This window comes from Rhinolophus ferrumequinum, chromosome 7 (genome assembly GCF_004115265.2).
Source record: "Rhinolophus ferrumequinum isolate MPI-CBG mRhiFer1 chromosome 7, mRhiFer1_v1.p, whole genome shotgun sequence".
NCBI classification, from domain to species: Eukaryota; Metazoa; Chordata; class Mammalia; order Chiroptera; family Rhinolophidae; genus Rhinolophus; species Rhinolophus ferrumequinum.
The window spans coordinates 75,863,029-75,890,930 of NC_046290.1; the positions used below are offsets into that span (position 1 = coordinate 75,863,029).

A 27,902-nucleotide genomic window follows, 5' to 3' on the forward strand; every position below is an offset into this window, starting at 1 on the left:
CTTTGTGCTTATTACTAATTCTTGGTCCAAACTCTCTGAGACAGCTGCAAAACCCCTCCCGAGATGGATGAATACTCAAATAATTTACAAGTTCCATTCACATCCCTCCTGAAGCCCTCTGCCCGCAGGCTCTCATCTGGATGGTCTCTTGTCTAGTACTTTGACAGATGTCACTTTAATTAGCTCCCTTCACCATGATCCAGGGAATTCGTTTTACTCCTTTATATGATGAATACCGTATTTCCAGGTCTCATGGCTTCTTGTCGCAGTTTTGGTGGAACGTAACTTCCAGTTGTTAACAGGGAAAATTTGCATGGCAGGAACATTTTTTGAGAGCTGGAATTTTTGAAAATCTATTTATTCTATACATATAATTATAATTTATCTGGGCATAAAAATCCTAAATTCAAAATAATCTTCCTTCAGCATTTTGAAGTCAATGCTTCATTTTTTCTTTTCTCTCTGATATTGCTGTTAGGCAGTTCAATGCCACAATTCGGATTTGTCACCATTTGTGCATGGGCTTCTTTCTTTCTCTCTTTTTTTCCCCCCATTTCTCCCCCACTCCAAGTTTGAAAAATTCTTTCTTAATCCGTAATGTTTTGAAATTTAATTATAATGGGTGTTGGTATGGATCTAATTTTTCAATCTATTATGCTAAACTTAGCTTAGTGGGTTCTCTATCTATAAAATTGGATCATTCAGTTTTGGAATATTTTCTTGTATTATTTCTGTAATAGTTTCCTCTCCTGCATTTTCTGGGGGTTTTGCCTTAGAAATTTCATTCATTGAATGTTTGATATCCAGGCTTGAAAATTTTTTATCCTTATTTCCATATACTTGTTTTGTTTTTGTTCTACTTTGGGGAAGGTTTCCTTAACTTTATCTTCCAACCCTTCTACTGATTATTTTAAATACTGCCACATTGATTGAAAGTCTAAGAACTCTTACTCACCCTTCACTTTTGATATCAAATTTTTCATTGTTCCAAAGATGATAATTATACTTTAAACATTTTTTTCTTTGTTTCTATTTCCTGTGGTCTCTATTTCCTGTGAGTCCCCCACCCACACATACAAAATTCTTAAATATTTGTTTCAGTCTGTGGCTTTCCAAACCGAAGTTATCCTCAAATGACAGGTGATTACAGCTCTCTCTTCATATTTACGCATTAGGCATAAAAAAACACAGAAACTTCTGGATGGCGAGCATGTTAACAGATGGCTCCACCGTCATGTGGAGCAAAGCAGTGTCAGTAGTTTCAACCATTTCATTTGAGGATCCTTTGAAAGTTGGTATCTGTAGGTTTTTTCTCTTGTATCTGTCCATTTCTTACAATGAGATTCCCTAATCTCATGCCTGGGAGATATAAGCCTGGCTTCTAGCATTCTGGGAATGAAGAGAGAAGGGAACCATTTAGTAAGCAGATTCTTCACTCTCTTGATTATTTTCCCTATTGCCACAATTTCTCTCTTTACAAAGCTAATCCCCTTCAACTAAGCCAGATAAATGCTAGTTTCTCACCGCTCTGTCTTTGTCTTTGCATTCTATCTAAACTATCTATCTAAACAGCCCTATCTCTATTTCATATTGCAGTTAACATCTTTAAGAAATTTGTATTTCAGTCCAGACAGCTAATCCAGCTCCTGACTTATACCCAACAATCCTTGTGACTCCTACACTTGAACTTCTCAAAGGTACCACAAATTCAACATAACAAAAACCCAAACAGTTGTCCCTTTCAAACCTGTAATGTCCTGGTGATTCTTATTTCAGAGCATCACACTTTAATCCATGAAACTGTGCAAGCCTAAATTTCATTCGTGACATTTGTTGCTCCTTCACCATCATACTGATCCTTCTAGTCCTATTGATTTTACCTCCCGATGGGTCTTGAAACCACTCACTTCCGTATCACCACTTTGGCTCTAGCTCCCATTCTCTTTTGCCAGGACTCATATAATAGACTCATATGATAGCCTGCTCCATGGTCTGTTTCCATCCTCTTCTACCTTTTTTCCATGGAACAGTAAGGATCATCTTAACACTATAAACGTGACCTTGTTATCACCCCTTCTAAAAACTATTAGTTTAATGACCAAAAGCCTCAACAAGGCTCAGTTGTGTAATGAAGTCAGGCCCCATCTTTCTCTCTGGGCTTATTTCTAACACTTTTCTATTCACTCTCAATGCTTGAGCAACACTGGCCTTTTATCATTTTCATGAATTCTCCCCTCTCCCATCCATCCCAAGGCCTCTACAGAGGCTAGCCTCGCTACCTCTCTTTGCCTGCTCTTGTCTCAGATTCCAGCTCCAGCATCCAGCCTCAGGGAACCCTCCCCAACCTCCTTGACTCAGCAGCTCGGCAAAACTTCCCGTAATAGTTCTGGTTACACAAGTGTTTGGATGGTAAAAAAATCATCAAGCAGTTTTTCTCATGTGTAATTTTCTGTATGCATGTTAGGTTTCCATGATTTTCTTAAATCCCCCTAAGCATAACTCTCCTTCAAGAACATATACAAGTCACATGCATTTTTGTGATTTGTATATTTCTTCTCCAACAAACTGTAAGCTCCCAAAGGGCAGAGACTTTCTCTACTGCTATTTCACACAGAGTCTGGCATAAAGTAGGCACTCAATAAATATTTTTCAGTGTAAAGATGAGTGAGGATGAAAATACATTATACTGCCAGAAAGCATGCTGGCTTTCTTTTTCCAGAACAGGAATACTTAAACAAGTAGGCTTCAGGGTCTCCATGAACCTTGAAAATTACATGGAAGTTTGTATGTGTATCTATCTCATTATGTACCCCTCACCCCCTCAAGGAATGAGTTCTATCACCGAAAAAGGTAAGGACCAATGTTCTAGATTCTGCCAGAATTTGACAGATGTATCTATCTAATGACAAACAACTGGCAAAATGTGAAATCTTGATTATCTTTTGCAAAAGATGTTATCCTGGCATCCATTACAAAATAGAATTTCCTATTATTAAATTTAACGTCCTTGAGATTCTTCCATGCTGATGACAAATCTCAGTTTTAAATGTCAGAGTTAATCCATCTATGTAGGGATTTGTGCCCAGGGGCAAGGTAAATATGTGTGAAGATAAAACAAGACTGACAAGACAGAGACATTTATTTATAAGCTGTTTATAGTGAGAAGAAACAAATAATGAGCTTTAGCTCTTCCACAGCAATGGCGAGTCTCCTCAAAACACACATGCCGAATAAGAGACCTTTCAAGTGACACACAGAACCAGACAGAAGGCTCTGTGGCTGCTCAGACCAAAATCAAAATGGTCTTTCTCCTGGATGGTGCCAATGAAAGGATCCTGTAACCACTCAACACAATTACTTCTCTGTATTTCACAGGGAGCCAACAGAAAATGTATCTCAACATAGAAGCCATTAAGTCTGGATTTGAGAATGTATATGCTCCAAACTATTTCAAGCATTTAGTTTGAAAAAAAAAATAATGTAAATTTTGGTACATTTTAGCAAAACTTGATAAATTCATTTTTTAATATATTAAAATCAAAATGACCATCTACTCAACATGTGTTATTACTTTATTTAGGGAATGATGACAAAGTACATTAATAATTAAGTTTGAAAAACTGTAAAAAATCTATCTAATAATAATCATAAAGTGCTAAATTCTTAATATATTTATTGATTGTCGCTACCCACCCTCCCTCCACAACACACATGTACACACAAATGCACTTTAAAGAATTTCCTAGTGTTGTCCAAGCTGAACCACTCCTTCATAGCAGAGGAGGGCAGAAAATCTTTCCCCCTGCCTTATTTAAATGAAGTTCATTATCTCTGCCTTTTTCAGATGTACAGACCTGAATCCAAATCCCAGATGTGTTACAAAGGACAGTTACCATCATGTACCCTTGCCTCAGTTTTCTCATCTGTTAAAGTGAGATGACCATGCTGCGCCAGGCACTTTCCATTGGTTCTCAGACCCATCCCAACCCATCACCTTCCTGGGACTGCCAAGACTAGACACCTGAAAATTACATTTTTCTGGACTCTTTTGCCAACTGGGCTCCACTTAGAGTCACTCAGGAGAGATTTAAGGCAGGAGAAGAAAGGAAGCAATTGTGCTTCTGGCAGTAGCTATGGCATCCATATTGCACACCTGAGACGTGGGGGGTCCACGGTGTTAGCTATGGTGGTGGTACCTCCAGCAGTGGGAGCCAAGAGTCGTTCCTACAGTGCTAGTGCCAACAGCAATGTCAACAGTAAGCACAGTCTCATGAGGGCCAGCGCAAAGGCAGAAGCGGCTCTGGATGTCTGGCGAACAGCCTCTTCTCTCCTTTTATTCCTCCAGCCCAAAGTCAGTACAGTATCCAGATCTCAGAGTTGTACCACTTCCTGTCTTTTGTTCCTCCAATCCTACTCACATTTGAGCACCAAAATTCCCTGCATTAATCCCTCTCTGCTAAAAATCCTACTGACTAAATGATACAAATGCTGATTTGCATGATTATTACCATGTTTCCCTGAAAATAAGACCTAACCGGACAATTAGCTCTCATGCGACTTTTGGAGAAAAAATTAATATAAGACCCGGTCTTTTACTATTTTACTATAAGACCGGGTCTTATAGTATGTAATGTAATGTAATGTAATATAATATAATACTGGGTCTTATATTAATTTTTGCTCCAAAAGACACATTAGAGCTGACTGTCCAGCTAGGTCTTATTTTTGGGGAAACAGGGAATAAGGATCAAATGAGATAATATTATATAGCAAGCAATTTGCTCAGTACTAGGGACAGCATAAATACCAACTATTATTCCACTGTTCTGTCTCATCACTGTTGGTCATGATTTATCTCCCCCTTTTCAGTTCTACTAGGTGAAGGTGATATAGACCTTTCTCTTCTTAACTATCAAAGGACTTCCATGAAGTTGCACCTGGTTTGAGAAAGATGGGGAGTAAGATTCTGGGGAAAATGGCAGAAGTAGGAGTCAAACAGGAATGGACCAGCAAGTAACTATAAACGAGGGCATAGAAGAGAGAAGGGCTTCTGCCTCCCAGATCCACAGTGTATATAAAAAGAATCTTGATTGTTATCTGAGAACAGGACCAGAGATTGTCATAAATGTCACTTACAAAATACTACTTATGTAGGCAGCCAAAGTAAAACATCCTGTAAGAATGAAATGAATTTCACTGGTAAGTCATTTCTAGGTCTTATTCTCTTGCATCTGTCACTTTGCGCAGCCTGCTTTGCAAAAAGAGTCCACAACTTCTAAATACAGACTTTAAAAAAAAATTAAGTACATGTACGTACGTACACACACACACACACACACACACACACACACACACAAATATAATAATCACACAAACAATGTGATGTGCTGAGTAAAAATGGGATTCACTTTCTCTGTGCTTTGAAAGGGGTTTTACTCACAGTGATGCAATAATATCAGTCTAGAGAGCGACTATGTCGACTCAGCTACGATTTATCTATAAACATGGTTTTGTCTTCTCAGGTCAAAACATTTAATATCTTTTATACATTAATAGGTATCATTAATATAACATATGCTATGTTATAATGTATTACACATACTGGGGGGGGGGAAATGCCAAAAAAATAGATACACATTTTAAGAGATGTTACCTATGTATTACTTTTTGAAGTTGAATTGAATTACGGTAGCAACGTGTAGTATGACATTCGCTCAAAAGATGGTGTTAATCAAATGAGTGCTAGTGTCACCATGTGACAGGCAGGACAGTCAAAGAAAATGGCGAAAGCACGGTTGTCATCAAAGAGTTGCAAGACCATTTTGAAGTGGTATTTGAAATTCGAGAACATTGTGGAAGTACAACAATGGAGTCATGAGTATGCAATAGAACCTCCAACACACCTAACAATTGCACGCATTCGTGATTAAGTTGGAGACGCACGATACTGTGTGTGATGTGCACAAGGGAAGATCCTCGCAAAGCAACACGTCCTGCTGCTTCTGCTGTGGTGTTGGGACAGTTTACACGCTCGCCACAGAAGGCTAACCAAACAGTGTTCGCCGTAATCAGAAGGGTCTGGGCGCCGATGGTAACCACTTGGAGCACCTCTTGTAATTGCAGAAGTCAAATGTGACTTGTATTCATCTTTCGCTATTGGTAAATATTGAGTATGCATTACAATTTTAATACAGTTTTTTGCTTTCTTAAAATGTGTATACATTTTTTGGCACCCTTTGTATATAATATATATTGTTAAAATACATCTTTATACATATTTTTAACTTATCAGTCTTAATTACAATACAGAAAGCAAGTTCTTGTCAATATTCCTGAAATGATTCTCTGAAACCTTCACTGTTTAAGAGAAATGCTTCAGGATCCCTAGCTTATTTTAGCTCAAAGACCACGAGCTTTCTGTTTACTTGGGGACGCAAACAGCCATGATATTATGAGAATAACCTGTGAGAAAAAGTGACTGGGACTCAGACTGATATTGTTGTAGAAAACTAAAAGCAGAGGGGCGGTGCTCAGCTTACCTTCTCCTGGTTGGCTGTACAGAGTCATTGTCGCTCCCACAGGAGGGGTTTCGGCGGCGCATGTAGGGAAACTTGGGGGATTTTGTACGGTCATTGGGAGAATTGTAGAGTCCACTAGAGTGGAAGAGGAATGGTCAATAATGCCTACAGAGGTCCTGGAGGAGCAAAGGTCCTAACCCTAAGCATGATGCTTCTAGAAAAGTGGTCATAACTATACAGTAGGTACTTGCAAGGGAATACTGGGGGGGGGGGCACACAGTTCTCTTTGCTGACAAGATACATTAAAAGAAAAAAGAGGTAAGAGCTGGTAAAACAAATCATAGAAGTTACTATTTTGCAAGAATGGCTTTGACCTTCAACAGTAAGAAACAAGCAGACACAAATAACAGCAAAAATAGTAACAAATTGCCTTTATGATAAACCTACCACAGGCCAGGTGCCTAGCCCAGCTGAAAGCCTTGTATTCATTATCTTAGTGAATCTTCATAGCAACCCTAAGCACTGCAGTACAATTATTAGGCCCATTAAAAAAAAAAAAAAAGAAAACAGAAATACAGAATGTGTAATTAAGTAGCCAAAGCAAAGTAGCTGGAAAGTGGTAAAGCTAGAATTTGAACCCCTGGCTGATCATACCTGAAACCACTATAACCATATAGCCCGTAAGTTATAATGCAGGTCTGTCCTTGGTTTGGTAGTTATGAACAAAAGAAACTAAAATATATATACTGGGGGTGCCCAAAAAAATGTACCCATTTTAAAAGATGTTATCTACATATTACTTTTCAAAGTTGAATTGAATTACAGTAGCAATGTGTAGTATGACGTTCATTCAAAAGATGGTGGTAATGAAATGGACGCTAGTGTTATCCTCTGCATTACAATTTAATACAGTTTTTTCCTTTCTTAAAATGTGTATACATTTTTTTGGCACCCTCTGTATATATGGAACAAAGGTCTTCTAGAATCACTATTTATCTACTTAGCTTTACAACTAAAGTTTTTATAAGAACTATGAAATTAGAAAAATTATCATTAGTATATTTCATTTAGAGTTTTCAGAAATATATTATCTTTCTCTAAACCATCTCAATGATGTTCCAAAGCAGTTTCTTAATATATACTAGTTCTCCTTTCTGTCTTTCCAACAGAGAGTTTCACATTAGGACACATCCTGTTGATTTCTACCTCAGAAGTTCCCGGTCACGCTGATTTAGGAATCTGACTGCCTTGTCCAAAGCTAGGCTTGACCAGCCGCAAAGCAGTTGGATTCCATTATTTGACAGAAGCACAATGCTAACCCCTTTTCTATTGTTCTCCTTTAGAAAAACAATGCTTCTCTTTACCTCTGGGGGCCATTTTCTTCCCACGGTGCATGAGATTTGCTTCTTTGGGTATCAGGGCTGTTTTCATTCTTTGATTTCTTAAAGCTTTAATTAAAAAAATAAAAGAAGTATGAAAAACAAATTAGCTAGAAAAGTTACATACTTATTTCTTCAGTAAAATTATTTAACAAATGTCTACAAATGTGTGTGTTTTATTTATATCTATGATTCACTACATTCCAAAAAGAATATGAAGTGGATGCTTAAAAAAATACACGTCTCCAGCAAGTATTTTTGAGTCTTTTCCCTCCCTCTTTCTTTCTAGTTTTACTGCTTTAAAGCAACAGAAGCCAGGTCATCCATTGTTTCGAAATTTTTAAGAGAGTCCACCTGTAGGACAGGAAGCGAGAGCAACAGTTAAAGCAAGAAAAGAAGAAAGTTGACAAAGAAAGAAAGCTGGGGTGTTCAGGCTGGTGAGGCTGGCTCCCTTTTCAGCAGTGGTCAGAGACTCCCTTGCTCTGGACTTGAGTCTCAATCTGTGCAGGTCAATCAGCTCTGGGCAGGTCAAGGCGACCCACACTGACCTTCCCCTGCCCCCAGTTTCCACTGTACCTTGGCATCATCCTTCCAAATCAGAATGACTTTCAAATGCTATTTCCTGACCCAGTATCGTCTTTCTGCCCAAAGAATGTAGGTAGATATAACTGAGTTGTTATTCAATCACAACAAACTGTTTTAGAAACACAAGGGAGCCACCAGGAAGGGACTCATTCGTCACCAAAGGGGGTAGGGAAGGGTGTCACCTCTCATTTCCCCAGTAGTCTCAGCTTCGGAAAAAGATACTAGCACTACTTAACTCCTAATCCACTTTTAACCCTGGCTTTTTGAGGAATCTGCTACATAATTGTCCTCTGAACGCGGTCACAGCAGGGTTCTAACAGCCAAGAAAGAGGAGAGAGAAAAAACTGATAAGGTTCTTTCAAAAAATGAAAATAAACTTGTACCCTAGCACATTATAATCATACAGGGATATAAGGTTAAAAAATATATTTGACAAAAGCACGTAACTCATAGTATTAGTAGATAGTATGTTTCACAATATGAACAATGTGCTATTTTTGTAAAGGTTAAAAATCTTTGGAATATCAAATTTCCAAAGTACAAGCTTACTTTTGAAATGAGGAAGAGTAATAAACATGGTAGACATTTAATACAACAGTAAAAAGTGTCCACACACTTGCATGTGTTAGTGTGTTTAATCGGAAAGAAAAGAAATTGGGAAATGGAATAGCGAGATGAAAGGGAATTAGGAGAGTAGGCAAAGTTACAGAACAATTAAATCCTGGGCAGCAAATTACCTGCATTGACTCCGTAAGCTATTTCTCATCTAGAGCCTGAGTGGGAAAATTCTGGCAGCCCTTCAGGTATCAGTCCAGTTGGCAAGGATGCAGTTACAAAGGAGACTGAACTGCTTCTATACATTCTAAGAAGCTTGGGATCTGAATTTCATGGAAGATTACTATTCTTATGTTGGACTTACCATAACACACCCTGTACATACAGATTAAGCTGACTCTGCCCACAGCTGTGAAGCTGACGAAGGGAAGCACAGTAAACTAATGTGTATGTAAAGACAAAGAACTTGGCATTCCAAAAAGAGAATATGTACAGGGAGTGTTCTGGAACTAAGCAAAAGAGAATGTAGTCAAAACCCTGGGGAAAAACACTGCAACTCTGAGAATCCTCGCATCTTCGAATTATTTTGCTGAGAAATTGTAAACTCTATTTCTCCAAGTAATCACAATCCAGCCAAATGAAGACACCGTAATTTACTAACAAAAGATGGAGGAGATGATCTAAGGAGTCTTTCAAGGTCACGTATTTCTGACAGCTCGGCCTTCTCCATGCGGTGTGTGGAGCAATCTCTAGAGAGAAAGTGAGCCGATGAAAGCTGCTCATTGTACATCTAAAATGCTATTCCACGAACATAATTGGAGATAGGAAAAAATGACACGGAAATAGTGTCTTAGAGAACAAGGCTGATCTTTCAGGGAAACAATCCATGTAATACATTAAGAGAAGGTCTTTCTGCTGGGGAAGGGTGCTGGGGAAATTGATGCAAAGGACCATGACAACTCTTCATACATATGCAATCACTAACTTCTGAAGCCCTGCGCCTCTAAATGCTATAAACCCTCTTTCCAGGGCCACAGTTCAGTGCACCGCTGTAATGAACACAGTACATTAAACATGAGTATCATCTACTTTATTTCACAGGTCCCTCTGAGTTAGTCCATTATACCATGCTATTGTAAAAAATCACACTGAATTTTCACTTGGCAGCCAAGAACGCAGGGCACAGGCTATCTTTCAGTTCACTATGTTCTGACAACAGGAACATTTCCTTCAAATGAGAGAGGTAAGTCCTGATGTTTTGTAATTCACTGGCATTTTATAGGATCCTACGGCCCCCGGACTATGTTGATCAAGAGTATTAGTTAATTATCAAAGGGAAAAGATTCTTAACCTTGCCCAAAGGAACAATCGTCTTTGTGACAGCATATCGTGTGATGTGCCGTCAGTGAACTGACTGACCTTTTTACTGGTGAAGGTGCAATAATTTTAGTTGTTCCTTCGTTTTCTCCATTTTCCATGTTTGCAGTTACCCGATTTAGGCTGTTTGATCCTAGTAGCAAAGAGGGAGAAGGTAAGACGAAGGAAGGAACAGACAGTGATAGGAAAACAGAAAGAAGCAAAAAAGTTATTTTAAAATGCAATTTTAGGGATGTCACAGCACATCGTATTGATAAGTTATCATTCAATCAATAATGAATTGAACAATAAATCTGAGGTGCTATATCATGACCTGTAAAACCCTCCGTCCTCATCATAACAACGTCCTAGAGAGTCTAGGCTATGACAGCACTTTAAAATGGGACCTTTTGAGATTTTAAGAGTTAACTAACACCCTACATCATGGACGTATTTACTTTAGACTGTCAAAACAAGATTCTAAGATATTTAGTGCTATATCTTGAAATGTAAAACATAATCATTGATACCTATGCTGTAAAGAAGTTGCCATTTCTTGGCGTGCTATGCTAGCGCCCATTCTAAAACAAACAAAAGAATGTTTCACACCTGAAACTAGGAAAATATTCCAACTCATTATACAGATGGCAAAATAAAAGCGTAATATAGATATGATTTGTATCACCTATGCACACAGAGGTGTTTATGCAAATGTGTTTATGCAAATGTGTTTGCAAATGTGCTTCTGCAAATATATATAAAAGCCAAAAACTGACTTTTTAAAAGCAGTTAGCCCACAGATTTGCATATATGCTAGCTGGACCAGCAGAGGGAGCCACCAGCAAATCATGATCCAAATAAAGATTAGTGAAGGGGCTAGGCCCATCCAGGAAGTCTGGATCCCATTCTCAGAACAGAGGCTGACATGCCTTCAGGGACCATGTGTGGGCAAGGGCTGATGACTCTTCTTAAGTACCACGCACCTCACTCTGGGAGGTGCAGGGGAAACCATCAAGGGGGCGCTCGAAGTCCTTTTTCAATGAACTCTTTTCCAATGCCTGTGTGTCCACCTCAAAGAAGCACCTTGCATGGGTATATCCACAGTTTGAGTCCTTCAATCCAACGTGTAATCAGCACTAACCACTGATAGTTTTTGAGTCATGAGATGAATTTGTAATACTAATAAGAGCTAATATTTATTGGGCACTTATTATGTATGAGGTGCTATTCCAAGCACTTCATGTCTATTTACTCATGTAATCCTCAAAATAATCCTATGAAGTAAATACTAACATTATCCCCATTTTTAAATATTAAAAAAAGATGGGCCTTTCCCAAGGTCCCACAGTTCATGGGGTGGAAGGGGTGAGGGGTGTGGGGCAGGGGAGTGGGGGCGGGGCGGGCGCAGTTTTGAAACCCAGCAGTGTGGCTCCAGAGACTTACATCTAAACCACCACAACACATGTGCCCTCTGTGTTCCACCCTCAAATACTTAAAAAGTCTCTCTAAATTAATGGCCCACGGGGAGAATCAGGCTCTTTAGAAGACAAGTAAAAAGAATGTCCAATGAAAAGAACATCCCATAGACAACTAAGAGGAGAATTTTTTCTCTCCAGGGCAACTGAGCCTGAAAGGCAACAAGAGAAACACTGAGCACCCCCACCCCCTCTGGAGCAGTCTGCAGGCATGTTTGGCTACCCATCAGGAGAGATAAATATTAATGGATACACCCTGGACACAGAAAACGGGTTTCAAAGAAGAAGTCCAAAAAACTATTATGTTAAAGAATCTGATGTGGATTCAATATCTGATTTTGGTTCCTATTTTGTAATGCTGAAATGCAAAGGTGAGACTGAAGATACATGTGGCGTTAATTCCACCTCATGCTAGAACAACACTCAGAATCTAGGCATTAGAAAAGAATAACACTGGGGTCTATGGGAAATTTCATTATAAATGGGACACAACCAATTCCCTTGAACTACCCCCTGTGCCATCAGACATCAGCAGTGGCCAGTCACTGTCGATTTCACCACAACCATTAATAAAATCATTAGGGCAGATTCCCAGAATTCCAGGCACAGATTTGAGATGGAGCTGCTTCTCAAATGTGGAAAACTCTGTGTGGTATGGCCCTGGGGCAGTGATGGAAGGGATGAATTCACATGTGCCCCAGACAGCAGGTATACCCAATGTTAATATTTTTAATTATACCTAATGTGTTTTTTTTAATGTGGCATTGTTCTCAGTGGGTATTACTGATTCATAATATAAATGAAAGGGACTTTCATGTAGCTAGGGCTAATATTTATTCCCAAGCTGGGGGAGGAGGAAGCACAGCAGACAGACCAATAGCCAGCGCCGTTAACCCCAATTGAAGCACGGAGGAAAGCATCACGTTAACCAAAGCCCTGTGTAACTTTCTGAAGAATAAGCCTAGGTTTGCTCCAATCCCCATCTCTTTAGACTGACTAGTATTTTCTTAGTCTAACAACTAATCATCTTGGGGAAAGTAAGGTTGCTGAAGCATTTTCACCTACTTTCCTTCCATCCAAATCTTCCCCCCAAAATTAGTGAACAGGTAGACCAACAACTCAGCAATATTTTAAAATAGTAAAATTTCCAACTCTATATGTGAATACAGTTTCTTAAAGAAACCAATATTTGGTTATTCACAATATCCAAATCATAATTTTTAAGATAGAAACACGAGATGGATTGTTTACTAAAAGACTTCAAGGGAGAAAGAAAATCATGTGCATGTTCTCTCTGAGACACTCACAAACAAAACAGCCAGCCTTCTTCAAAATAAATTGTTCAACTGTCAGAACTATTTTACTAACACAACAGTTATAATTCTCACATACACAGCATAAATGAGATACGGTATTGCCAGTAATACAGTCTAATACATGGTTCTTTTATACTGAAGACAGTGGACTACTAACTAAAAATCTGCTTATATGTATTCCCCTCCTCTATTATGACTTGTGAACTGGACAAGCCTGGGTTTTAAAAGCCTTACTAGGAAAACAGACTTACAGGGGGGAAAGCTACTTAAAAGCAATAATTTACTGGGAACACATAATTAGTGAAATTTTATTATACTACCATTTGAGAAGAAGGCTAAGCGATTCAGTAAAGCTAGATTATTTGTTCGTTATTGAAATGTGCAAAGGTGAGAAATATAGGTTATGCATTATTTAGGTTTACTGACTTCCCGGTTTTGCTGACTACTAACTTTTTCTCTCCTTATCATCTACCACCTTCGAGAATCATTCCTTCTACATTAGCTCAGATTCTTGGGTTATAGAGAAGAGGTGATCTGACAAACCCTAAACAGTAAAGGACTCATGTCTTCATGTATTATTGGCCACAGAGCAGTTCCATTTTAAAAAGGAAAAGGAGAAGCCAAATATTAAATAAAATAATTAACTGATAATAATGGAATTTCAGGCACCGCTCCAGGAGATATTTGGAGATTGGAGAAATCTTTTTTCCCCCATTCCTTTTTCATTGTAAATTATAATAGGCCACCAGAAAAGAATATATCATACGTATGTAAACAGTGTAACAAACTATTATAAAGTGAATGGCTATTTAACCAGTCTCCACTTCAAGAAATAAAACACTGAGGGCAATTTTCCTACATTACACAAATCATTCCATTTGGGGCAACTCTTTCTTTTAGATAAAGCCAAACAGTTGCTTTCCATTTAAAATACCTAGAAACAGAAATTATTATGTATTCATTTCATAAAATATTTATAGTATACAAAATAAAATTATTAATTTTTAAATTTTTAATAAAAGTTAATAAGGCTTCAAAATCTTTTTAATGAGGTATAATTCACATATAACATTATATTAACAACATAATGATTTGATATTTGTACATATTGTGAAATTATCACCACCACAAATCTAGTTCATATCTGTCACCATACATAATTACAAAACTTTTTTGTGATGAGAACACTCCTCTCTTAGCAACTTTCAAATATGCAATACAGTATTGTCAACTACAGTCACCATGCTGTACATTACATCCCCATGACTTATTTATTTTATAATAAGGTCTCAAAATCTTAATAAAAGGAGACACATCACTGTGCCCCTCTCCCCATGACTGCCAGCACAGTGTTTTCTACGTAGCAGGTACTCAATGAAGGTCCATTGTTATAAAAGCTGTATTTCTGTTTCTACTATTTTTTCCACTAGAGGGAATAATTATGAATAATTATGAATAATTATGTTTAAAAAGTGTCAAAACTAAGACCAAAAATATCTGGATGTGGTAATACAGGAAATGAGGACCTGGGCCACATCCTACAGGACTGGGCTACTTTGCAGAGCTTTCTAAACAGCCTTGTGCTCTAGCACGCTGCTCTTTCAAATGACAGCCACAGATCACCTGTAACAAAGATCAGCTCTTGACATACCGTTTTTAAGGCTCCTACATAAATCTGTATGTTATTTTAGTCAAAATATTAAGTGTAGCAAGACCACTTAGAATTAGGAGCATCCAAATCATTTTACATATTGTTCCTATTAAAAACACAAAGGGCTTTATTTCAAGAGGCTGGTCACATTTGGAAGACTCAGTTTATCCAGGGACTGCTATCGTTTATTAAGGAACCATATCTATCTCATGACCTATGATTTTTTTTTTTTTTCTTTTCTGGACCGTTAGACACTACAGCTTAATATGGGCCCACACAGTTCCCTATAGCTGAGACAACACTGCAGTGCCAGTGACCAATCTTCCATGGTCTCAGTTTTTTCTTTTTTTAGCACCCTATACGCACATGCTTCCAGCCTGTGTGCCTCAGACCACTGCTAGGCTTTTGTGTGGCGTGGCTCTGTTCACGTTTGAGCGCCCTCATCTTACGTGACCCTCAACTTCAGTGCAGGAAAAGTGGCTGTCAGAAACAGGATCAACTCTCCCAGGATCTATTTAGCTCCTTGATCTGGGGGCAATTCTTAAAAGTCATCTCTGTGATGTCAAGATTTGGTGATGAATATACATGGATTTTCAATTATAAAAACACTTTGCATTTAAACAGTATTATGAGTGTCACAAAATTTGTAGCTCAGTTTGATATCTGTCAACCTAAATTAAACCTTTGATGTGACTTAAATGTTGCCACTGATTTTTAACTTACAGAATGGACGTGGAAGGTAAATCTATGATATTTAAATGAAAAAGCATATATATTTGCAAGAAAGAATGCCTTACTTTGTTACACGGGCTAAAGGACTAGTAGCCGATAAGGAAAGCAGTATTATAATATATAATTTCACTTTAAGAACACTCAAATATGATAAATTTACAAACGTTTAGGCTAATTTTTATGCCACTTAATCCATATCTTCTCTTCTCTAAACTTAAATAAATAAATAAATAAACTCTATCTAATGCTTAAGATAAATAACGAGGCCAGATTATAACAATTCCCAGTACAACATATTATTAGGCTTTAGTAAAACCAATCTAATTTTATGTGATCTAACCCAGTACGACTTCTCAGAAGAAACGTGATATTCATGAATTAAGAATGAGCTAACAAATGGAAATACATTTTAGCTCTATTTCTCACACTGACAGTACAAAGTCACTTTGCTTTGGTTTCAGACTGCCCTGCCCTTAGACTGAGTACTATGGGGAAAATGGCAGATAGTACAGCAAATCAGCAAATTAAAACAAATATTTTTCTAACACCACAAATTATGATCAAAAGTAAAATGACCAAGAAAACTATATATGTATATGTGTCTGTGTGTGTGTAATTTTTTTTCCTCTTTTTTCTCTTCTCTATCATCATGAAAGGTTTTATACATGGCAGAATACTCATTAAATTATGTAAAACAAAACTGAATTTCAGAACACAAGTTGGAAATAGAGGTGTTTCTGAGTACAATGTCTAATTCTTTAAAATTTAAATGCCTGACATCAGCCCACTCACACTAAAAAGACAGCCAGACCACCACTTTTCTTGAGAGTTTCTGCATTCAAAACTCCCAAGGATGGTATTTAAGCACAGTTGGCTTATTATCACAAATACACAGACTTTGAAGACGCTGATTTGGCTACATGTCAACTGCAAGATCAAACAAGGCAGGCTGCTAAAAAGCTGGAGGGTAGATTATAAAGAATGGGTGTAGATGAGAAAGATGCTAGGAAAATATATCTATGCATAAACAATCCCTTCCCTTGTTGTCTGCTTCCCCAACCCAACACTCTCCTGGATCCCTCTGCTTTCCTCATGACCCAAATGATCCGCTTGGGAGTAAGTTAGGGGAAAATGAAGGCACTTCATCGGCCGCCCTCCACCAGAGCTATAGAGGCAAACCCACTGAGTTAGGAGTACTCACAGGTACAGGACAGAAAGCCAGGTTCAAAAACAGGAAAGGCACTTCTGCGCCTGGGAAGGCATTTCCTCACTCCCTTAAGACCCTCAGAGTGGAATGAAAGGGTTCTACCATCTGAACAACTTGTAGTCTACACCTGTGTACGCTGGAGGGGCTGCCAGGTGCGGAAACAGCAGAGAGACGCCCGTCTTTCCTTCCAGCCCTCTTAGACCCAATGACAACACCCATCTGTGAATGGCTGGCTGGAAGTAAGACATGTGGCAAATCACTTAGATACCAAGTTTTTCCTCCTGTGATATGAGGACACAGTGTGAGGGAAGAAAATTGAATAAACGCTTACATCCTATCCTGGTAGTACTTCTGCACTCCCCCACCCGCTCCAACAAGGCCACACAATTTAGAGCAACCTTACAGCAAACCTCTAGCCATCTTCTCTCAAGCAATTTATGCTCACTTGGTCTAGGGCAGGTGGACAGTGCCATACCTGGGCAAAAGTTGTTTCTGTTTCACAGGAGTGGGCTACACCACTGCTTTAGAGGGTTTTGTTGTGTTTTGGGGTTTTTTTTTTTTGATGCAATTGTAATAGTATATAAAGTACATATAAATACAAAATATATATAATTGTATATACGATTGCTTTTAAAAGGCTTATTTAACTAAAACGATAATGGGAAATTTTTTTTTTTTTGCTTCCACATTTGAGCTTCTATCTAGGAGGCCTTAACTAGGTGTTCTTCAAACTATTTTACCCAAGTACTCACTCACTAAAAGAATTTGAAAAACTATATACCTCAGTGCATGTTTCTATGATAGTGTCTAACATTTTTCATCAAAAGTTTAAATAATACCAAAGGATATCATTTGCGGTGTATAGCAAATATTGACATTTTAAAATGAAACTGCTTCATGACTCTCTTAAATGTATCCAATGTAATAAAATGCCATAGAAATTTGATACCCATAGTCATCCATTTTAAAAGTACATGAAATGACTTTAACAGTTGGAGATTGCATAGCACTCTTTTTTCTCCTTGTATTTGCATTTCAATTTCAGCTCCTCTGCAAAAATTTATTCCAAAGCAATGTTTTATTCTTGAAAGTTCTTATTCGTCACCCTATTTTACTTCTCTGTGGCAAAAAATAGAAATAAATCAAACTTTATTTCCCATGATCATAAAGCTCTAGGTGTTAAAAATTTCTTCTGAACTAAGTTATCACTACAATTATTAATATTATATTAGTATATGACACTAATGCTGATAAATAATTATTAAACAACATAATTTTTGTTAAAAAATAACCCTTAATGAGACGAACAAGAGAGTTTTGTTTTCCCGCTGATTTAATGGATCATATCCATTCAAGAATATTATTTTCTGCTATAATGAAACAGTTTAGCAACAATTCTATTCCTCTTTTTTTGACAGATTCTCAATCTGAGAAACCTTGTTCACCTGAGTAGAGGTTTATGTAAAGTATTCTGTTATGAAGATATCACCATTGTCCCAAAGAACTTCTAAGAGTTACATGTAGATGTATATAACTCTACAAGTAGTGATATATTATCTAAAATGATTTTGAGTGTTGTATCAGGTGACAATCAGTTGGGTCCTCCTCCAATTTTGTTGAAAGCCAAAATGAGAAATGACTTTGAAAAGGATGTGCCACTTGATAATTAAGGTCATTGACTTGGCCAGCGTCAACCCAGGAGGTTTAACATTTAAGAACAAAGCAGTATTAGAGATTCCGGATGGGGAAAAGGTCTGCCTTTCTTTTAGAAAATGGGAAAAGGTCCATTGGGATAGGGCAAGCTGGAGACAAGAACCAGCAAATCTAGTGCCACAGGCAGGTTCCTTCCAGGAAAGAGAATCTAGAAATTGATTCCATCAAAACTGCCTGTGCCCACATAACCCTTACAAAGCCCTCTTGCTCCCCTGCCCCACCAGGAGTTGCATACCTTACCTCGGTATCTTCTGTCTTAATCCATCTGTCCTTCAAAACCCACTTCCTTCACAATAGTATTATGGATTACCTTTAGCCATAAGCAAATTACCCTTCGGGACACTTATAACTCTTTCCGTGTTCCATTCTATGACTCTTGTCACATCCTGTCCACATTTAAGTACGTCTTTCACTTCTCCAGTCTGACAAAGAGTCTTAACAACGTACAAGGTTGAAAATCATACAAACCTAAATTTGTTCCTCAGGTCTTCCAATTCTTGGACCAGTTATTAAACCCCTCTACGCCTCAGTTTTCTCATCTGTAAACTGGAGCTATCACCATCTACTTATATAGTGACATGAGGATTAGATTCTATAATTTACAGAAAGTGTTTAGCACAGTGCTTGGCATTTAGTAAGTGCTAAATAACTGCTGTTTTATTTTTATATGATTAAATTCCTCTAGATCAGGAGCCACGTTTTATTCATTTTTCTGTGCTCCATGGAATAGGGTCTCTGCTGCCTGTTTTTTCCAATAATTCTTCCATTGTTCCATAATCAGGAAATACTGACTGCATGTCCTGCAATTTAAATCAGTTCTGACACTATCTACCTGGATACAGTGTCAGATCCCATGGGTCAAGGTCTCAGTTCCACAAGACTGTCCCCACTTCAGACTCCAATCAAAAGTTGAGGCTGTTATCTGTGCTTCTGACCAACTGGCTATAAATCAGAGGTTCCTCCATGACGCTCTCTCCCGGTTCGATTAATTTGCTAGAGCGGCTGACAGAATTCAGGAAAGCAGTTTACTTACTAGATTGCTGGTTTAGTAGAGGATGTAACTCAGCAACAGCCAGATGGAAGAGATGCACAGGGCGAGGCACACTGGAAGGGAGGGCGCAGAGCTTCAGTGGTCTCTCCGAGAGCACCACCCTTCCGCTTCTCCACGTGCTCACCAACCCCTCAGTACCCTGACCTTCTGGGGTTTTGTGGAGGCTTCATTACATAGACATGATTGATTAAATCATTGGCCAGTAATACTTGATTCAGCCTCCAACCTCTCAGCCCTTCCTGGAAATCATGGGGCGGGACTGAAAGTTCCATTCCTCTAATCACTCAGTTGGTTCCCCTGGCCACCGGCCCCCATCCTTTGGGCATTCCAAAAGTCACTTCATCAACATAAACTCCAGGGTGGTTAAAGGAGCTTGTTACAAATAACAAAAGTCACTCCTTTCACCTTCGTGTCTCTTATCACTTAGAAAATTCCAAAACAAAAACAAATTAATTTAAAAAAAAAACAAACAAAACATTCCAAGGGTTTTAGGAGCTCTGTACTAGAAACAGGGATGAAGACCAAACAAATATTTCTGATGATAAATCACAATATCACAGGTCTTATGCGAAAGAGGTCTTCAATATAAATTCTTGTTGAATGAGAAGGGAAAGGGAAAAAAATGTCAGTTACGGTCACTCACTCAAACTATGACATTTAACTTGAATATACAATAGGCCTTTAGTCTTGCTGGCTCTTCTAATTTTGGTTGCTATGCATGGAATGCTAAACACTCCTAGGAAGAGTGGAAACATTAACTTTTTAGAGAAAACCTAACCAGGGTTGCCATATATTAATAAATCTTTCACAGAATGAAAATAAACATCAGCTTTAAGGCAGAAGAGAAGAGTGTCAACAACAAAGAACAAGAGGCTGGAATGTGCACCTGATATGATCTACCTAACGCTCCTTGCAACTACCAGTGACTGCCACTTCCCCTCTGTGCTAAGTAAAATGTCCCAAAGCACTGACATTTTCTTTAAAAAAAAAAAAGACTTGATGTAAAAGCAGGCTGACTTGCCGCTCCTCTAAAATGAGCAGAACATACTGTCTTCTCAAGAACATCTGAAGAAATAAGTAGATCTAGTGGAGTAAAGAAATCCCACAATAAGGGGAAAGACACTTTAAAAAAACACCTAAATTATTTGATACGTTCAAGAAATTCTAGGCCTCCCACCCTTTTTATTTTGCATTTACTTTCCAAATGTGTGTCCTCCCAAGACCTGAGTTCAAATCCTGATGCTGTTTTTACCAGCTTGAATAAGTACTTAATGTTTCTGAGCTTCAGTGTTCTCAGGTGTAAAATGAGAATACCAGCCACCTTCCACACAGGCTTCCCAAAAGATTATATTAAGTAATGTTATCCACTGTGGAGGTGGAAGGAAACCAGCTCAAATTAGGGATTCATCCTAAAGACACAGCAGGATCTCAGAGACTGCAATTCATGGCTAAGTCTCCTGCCCCATCCTCCTCTCTTGGCGCATGGTCCATCCTTCAGTGTTACTCAGTGAGTCTATTCTTCTTGCTCTGCACACCAGCTTCTATGTTCACAGGGAGTTTTGTACTAGCCGCCCCAAAAGGCATGGCTCTCCCCAGCTGAGTGACTCATCCTCTGGTCTCCAATTACAGCTTCTCTGGAAAAGGAAATTGGTTGGCGGGTTTCCTCAGGGATCCCATTCTCATATCAGGAGAGAAGAGGGTGGGGGAGGGGCCACTGTTACAGAAGCTGTCTTCTTACCTCTGTAGGACCCTGGGTCTCAAGATCAGCATAGAGCACTGATCAAAGTCCCTGGTCCTCAGGGACAGTAGCTTCTCCCTCTTTCACTTGTTTTACCTCCTCTCCCCACTCCTACCAAAGAAACCGTGAGCCCCGGGAACTCTGAATATTTTTCACACTGATACCAGTAAGGCTAGCAGTGCCATAGAAATCAATCCCAGATTCCTCAAAGTCTGAAGAAAATGCTGGGGGAGAAATCACCAACATGAATACTGAGTCGGATGGTAAAACAAAGGTGTGGAATCCTCAGGTGCCATCTGCTTAAGAGATCTATGTCAAAAGAGAAGCTCAAACAGGGTAGAGACACACCTTTGAACCCCTGAAGAAAAAGGGGTAAGAAGGCAGGGAAATTTGCCTAAACAGTTAGTAAAATCCTGGCAAAACCTCAAGAACTGACACCACAAATGACAGCCAAAGTGGAGCCAAATCATACTGGTGATTTCTAAAAGTCCAGTAGGTTCCGGAGAAGACTAGTCTCTGGTTATGTTCATTCACACAGAAGTCCAAAGTAGAGACAAAGCCATGCAAAACCCATCCTGAAAGGTCTCTTTTTATTTGTACCCCACAAGACAGCACTAATTCCTAACTAGGTGTTAACTAGAGTTAAAATTTCAGTTTCATCTGGTCAACTTGGACTAAAAGAATAATTTGAAAGCTGTATTGATGCAAAAGTTGTTGCAATTCATTTCATCTAATCTGTCAATAAGAGTTTCATTTAAATTTAAGTTTTAAAGAACCAGCCCTGTTTATATATACAAAAATATCATGTATTTCCAATGACAAAAATATATTTTGTGATCTGGCAAGATATTTTTCACAAGTCTATAAAATAAAGCTTCCTAAAAATCTTTTTTTTCTTTTTTTCCCCTCCATATTTGGTCCTTTCCACTCTGGGACAGGTAAGCCAGACAGAAGAAGAGAAAATTATAGGAAGAAGAGGGATCTTTAAAGTTTATGTACCCAATTCCTTTATTTTACGGAGAATGAGATGAAAGCTCAGAATGCTGAATGAGGTGTTACAGACCGTAGCCAAGTTAGACCAGCAATTCAAGTCTACTCAAATCAGGTACAAGTTTGTTTTTGTTTTGTTTTTTTCCCTCCCACTGTACCACATGCCTTCTCAAAGCAAAAGTTTATATAATCAGTCAAGAGACAATCTATGACTCCCTTGGCAGGAATTCTTACAGTCAGGGCGAAGAGAACGTGGGATCACAGATGTGGACTACGCCTCCGTAGATAATCTAATTCTAATTTGTCACCTTGAAGGAGAACAGTCACAAGCACACTCCCTCTAAAACAAAGTTAACACTCTTGTTATATTTTCTAGAAATCATCTCCAAAACCACCCTCATAAGAACTCTTGGTCAGAATGCGTTGTTCAAATTCCCTTATATGAAAATTTATACTAATGTCTTCCCTTCCTGTCTCCAGCCGTTCCAGGGAAGATAAACAAATACGGCTCAGTACCCATCAAGCACCCAGTGGGTCTGAGAGCTATTAGGGCACTGTCATTTTCCAGACATTGCTCACAGTGCCTAGTGATTCTCAGGTTGCAGAACTTGGTACACTTGCAAATCATTTCACCTCTTTGGCCTCAGTCTCACTATGTACAACACAAAGCGACTGTCCTTTGTTTCATCTAATCCAAGGTCTCTGGGTTCCCCTATGAGTCATCCTCTTTTGAAACAAAGCATGCTCTGACATAATAACCTATAACACAACCTGCTATACTTTAAGGCCTGGATTAAAATGAACAGGTATGAATGTGTCTTATGCCCCTTGCATCTGTTATAATGCAGTAGCAATTCCTAACATTGAAAATTTGTATTAATAGTCTTGTATTGTTCCATTACTTTTTCCATGAATTACGATGCACCCTGCCTAGCATAACATCAGTGTTCTCAGCTCTGAGCTTTTTAAGAATATTTATTGAAAACCTGAACGTGCATTTGAAATCATTTTGTGAACTTAATGCATTCATGACAATTATCTGTAGGGCTTTTTAAAAGTATGACACGGTAAAAATGCAAATACTCTTAAAAAAATACATAGTAAAAATAAATCTCTCTCCCACTGATCCCCATCCTTTCAAAAACCCTTCCCAGAGCCACTAATGTCACTAGTTTCTTATGTATCCTGTCTGCAAGTATATATGTATGCATATCCTCCCACCCCTAATTTTTGTCTTTTTATATAATGGAAGTGTATTCTATGCTGCTGGCCACCGCTCGCTTTTTTTCCTCTTACACTGTATGCTGGAGATCATTCCATATCGACACATACATATGTATCATGTTCTTTGTTTTCCTCTCGACATTGTGGACTCTAACTGATCTGAGAGTTCAAATTCCAGCTCTGGGGACCTGGACAAGTTCCAGCCTCTGCCTTTTCACCTGTACATTGAGAGTCACAGCATTTCCTAAAAGAAACGAGTGAGACACTGCCTGTAGGGTACCCAGTACAGTAGCAGGCACACAGTGATACTCAATGACAGCTGCTTACTACATTCCCCTACCTCGTGGAGCTCCTCAGGGGACCTGGCCTTTCAGGGCAGACATTGTGGGATGGCAGAATCAGACCAACACAAATGTGAATTCTTAGGTAGTTTACCATTTCTGTGATGACAAACACAGCAACAGGTCTGCCCACGTGGTAGAAGTGAGGTTAGGATTTAACTTGTGAAATCCCAGGCCCAGAATACCCACTTCTGTTTGTTCAACAATTCTGCTTCCTGTCTCCAAGCCCTGTCAGCTCTGCCCTTTCTTTGTCTTCTGTTTCCATTGTCTGTTTGACATGAAAAATGCACTCGGGTAGGCCGCGCCGCGAATGACTTCAAATAGGGAAAAGCACCTTACATGGAAGATGGAATAATGAATCATGTGAAACTTAAAATGATCCCCCAGTCTCATCATTATTATGAACTCACTGTGTGGAGTTTGCTTTTCCCTCTTCACAGCCACAGACTATCCCAACGAAGCTCGGGAGAAGTGAGCACGGGGTGGGGGGTAAAAATCAGAGGAGAAAAATGGGCGGCACAGGCTACTCCAAGAAATAGGAACACAGTACAGAAGACAACCCCCTAACTCTGGGCTGCTCATACCCACCACCTCACACCCACTCGAGTCCTTGGGGACTCGAGATCTGCTGGTAGAGCCGAAAAACCTACACACAGAGAGCACTCTGACTTGCCCACTTCCCTCATACCCTGTTTATACTGAATCTTCTAGAATAAAGCAGGGGTACCCAATGTCCTTCTGATGCCCCATTCACTATACTTGAATGACTCCACCCATCGCTGTCAAAAGGCCACACCTCCCCTGTATATATTATCCTCTCTGTGAGGTTGATGCTGTATGGTAAATATAATTCAAAGACTGACAGGTGGATTGACAGACTGGTCTAACACCATGTAAAGAAAGACACCCTCTTGGTTTAGGAGAAGGAAACTAAAGTGTCCCAAACCTCTACTTGTGTTCAATACATGCTTTGCCCAAGTCAGAAGTATTCCCATGACATCAACCGTGAGGCAGGGGTAATATCCCAATGTGACAGATGAAGAAATTCAGGTGTAAGCTGGTTAAATAACTTCATAACATTCCACAGTTAGTACATGGACTCCTGAGGCTAAATCCAGGTGTACCAGCTGTAGTTCGTTCACTAGAGAACACGTCCTCAGTCTGACATGCCAGTCTCTACTCACATAGCTTGGCTTTCATCTGCCTTAAAAACATTTCTAAAAATATATTTCTGATTGCCACAAGCCAAGGTGGGCTTCTGCTGACATCACATCTGACACAAGGTACCAATTAGAAGTGTTCCATATGACTATTACTTTGTGGACAGTATAATTTCTCAGCAGCCCAGAGGTATAGAGGCATCAAGTGAAACGGTACTTCACTATGTCAAAGCATTCCTCTGTCTCTCCTGCTTTGGGCTGCACCCACCCACCTCAGGTCACCAACAGATGCCAGTCAGTGAGCCATATGTGAATCATTTAATACAGGGTCCAGAGCTGTGTGACACCATCATCCCCTGGAGTTGGCCAACTGAGCTGCTAACTACAAAGTTCTCATGCCGGGAGTCATGGAGCGTTGAATGCAATTTAGTGATGCCCATGAGGGATGCTGGGGAAACCCCCAGTGATCCCCAGGGCAGGTGGATCAGCCATTCACACTGAAGAGATGGTCCTCAAGCCATCAAGTTAGCACTCACACACTTTCCTTTAAAGGAAATCAATTGCCAATATGTACAATTCTGGAAATTTGACATAAATATCCAAATTTCATGCTTCCCTTAAAACACAGGAAGATTTGACAACACTGTGTGTGCTCCTGTACAGAAACAACTGCCTTGGGCCTGAGCAGTAGCTGTCTGTCCGCAGACGAGCACGAATCATCACTGAGAAGTCATTTTCACGACCCTGCAGGCATTGTGTTTGCAGCATCTTCCACATATTCGAAGTGGGAATGCCCAGATGTCCCCCGATCTTGCTTTTCAGTTGTCTGAAGACAACTATTTATTTCTCTGTTCATCAGTGCAATATCCATAAGAACTACAAAAGCTGGATCAGACAATCATAGCATTGTTTACCCATGACAAATGGCTTCACCCATTACTTTTCTTACAGCTCATTATGGATTATAGCCAACTAGTCTGTACTGCCTACTTATAGCAGACACTCTCTTCTGACAAGAACCCACCCCCGGGAATTGCCAAGACCTTGTCAGAGAAAGGCCTGTACAAATATGCACTTTCCCTTTCTGCCATCATCTCTCCCCTCCTGCTTTACCCCTCATTAGATGCCATTTAGATTTGCAGGAATGCTCTGGCCGCTTGCCCTGGCGCTGAACTCCTCTGGGTGGGGCCGCAGGCAGGCTGGGTGCAGGACTCTTGACTCTGGAATGCACTTCCTCATAGAGGTGCCAAGGCCTAACCTTGGCGGATTCTAAACACAATGGCTTTTCAGCTACCGGGGCATTTATTATTACAGAGTGAGAGGTGAAACAAAGGCTTTTTCAATTTGCAGAGAACTGAGCCGCAGGTTAAGGGGTGGAGTCACCTCGTTTGACTGAATTTCTTTAACTTCAAAAGAAATAAAAGAATATCTTCTAGAGTAACAAGCCATGCATTAGAAATGAATAACATAAACAAAGAGCGAAAGTCTCCTTCCTATCACAACTTGTTTTTTATTCTATATAAATGTTAAGTGACAGGTGACAATTTATGTCAGGAACTCCTGAAACTAGTTCCAAAATTTTATTTGAGAGAGAATACCAGCAGACTTCAACCTATGAAAATGAATAGCTGGATTTATTAGAGTTTTTTTTTTTTTTATATATCTACCTTCTATTAGGTTGGTGCAAAAGTAATTGCGGTTTTTGCAATTATTTGTAACCTTTTAAACCACGATAACTTTTGCACCAACCTAATATTTAAACCACAATTCCATTTTTGCCAAATACAGTACAATCTAATTAAACTTTTTCTATGTCTTGAAATCAGCTGGCTACCATTCTGTCAAAATTTTTAAATAAAAATTTAAGTCTTTGTGGCAGAGTAATTTAACAAGGTAATACTTTCGTTTCCCTTTGATCGGTAAAAACTAATTTTTTTTAAAAAATGAGAGGTATTGTTCCTTTCCTGCCCAGCTACTCATGCATGAGTTCCAGAAACAGGGAGCTTTTCTGAGAAATTGGCCTGCTCTGAAGCTGAGAGTGTGGGAGGTAGAAGTGACAGAGCTAGAAGGGGTTCCTGGGGTGGTGGGGACATGGAGAGACCTGAGAGCTACTGTGACCAAATGACCTGCAGGCCAACCCCTCCCAGCATCCCCCACCCGCTTCCAGGCAGCAGAGCCTCAGAGTGGGGCTGGCTGCGTGGTCTCTCCAGGAGGGCTTGTCCCTAAACCTAGGAGGCTCCCGGGCTCACCACCGACCCCTCCCCAGCAGCCGAGCTTCATGAGACCTGGTGCAATGGGACAAGGGGCCAAGTGGTAAGTGCTGAAGGTGAAGACAAGAGGGCTTCCTTCAGATATTCTGCTTCAAATCAGAACCCCACCACGGCCGTAAGAGTGGAGGATGGGTGAGACTGGGTTCAATGGAGGCTCAAAGCAGAGGACATGTGAATCAGAGGAAAAAGAAAATGCGATGTTTAAAGAAACAGCATAACCTTACTTCCTGCCCCACAACATCCTTCATATGTACATGACAACACTGCCGCATTGCCATCTGCGAAATGATCCTTCTCCACCCCAGACAATCACACACTGTCAAGGGGAAGGTCGTTTCCGGGTCCCCAGAATACATCAGTTTTGTGGAACACAGGCCTGAAAAGTCAGGATGAAAGTAATTCAAACTCAAAGGGAAATGTATGCACAGCAAAGTCTTAGTTTTTAAACACAGCATTGTCTAATCCTCTTTGTAGAATACAAATGATGCAAATACACCGTTAAGATACATGTAATAAATTTGCATGAATCCTTAAGCTAGCACTACAAGGACATTCACTTTAGTTATATTTATAGGCCTCTAAATTTGAAGCAGCTTCATTATCCAAGAACTAAAAATTGGTTGAATAAATTATGTCAAGTC

The 27,902-nt window shown here is 39.4% G+C and overlaps 1 protein-coding gene across 1 annotated transcript in view; it reads right to left on the reverse strand.

The window, feature by feature from the left end:
- EPB41L4A (erythrocyte membrane protein band 4.1 like 4A) overlaps positions 1 to 27,902 on the reverse strand; it is a 225,689-nt gene that overhangs the window by 39,852 nt on the left and 157,935 nt on the right. Inside the window, exons 13-15 of the mRNA XM_033111228.1 lie at positions 10,457 to 10,547; positions 7,883 to 7,966; positions 6,540 to 6,653 (exon numbers count right to left, since the gene is read on the reverse strand). Coding sequence (XP_032967119.1) covers positions 6,540 to 6,653; positions 7,883 to 7,966; positions 10,457 to 10,547 — 289 coding nt within the window. The remainder of the gene's footprint in view (positions 1 to 6,539; positions 6,654 to 7,882; positions 7,967 to 10,456; positions 10,548 to 27,902) is intronic.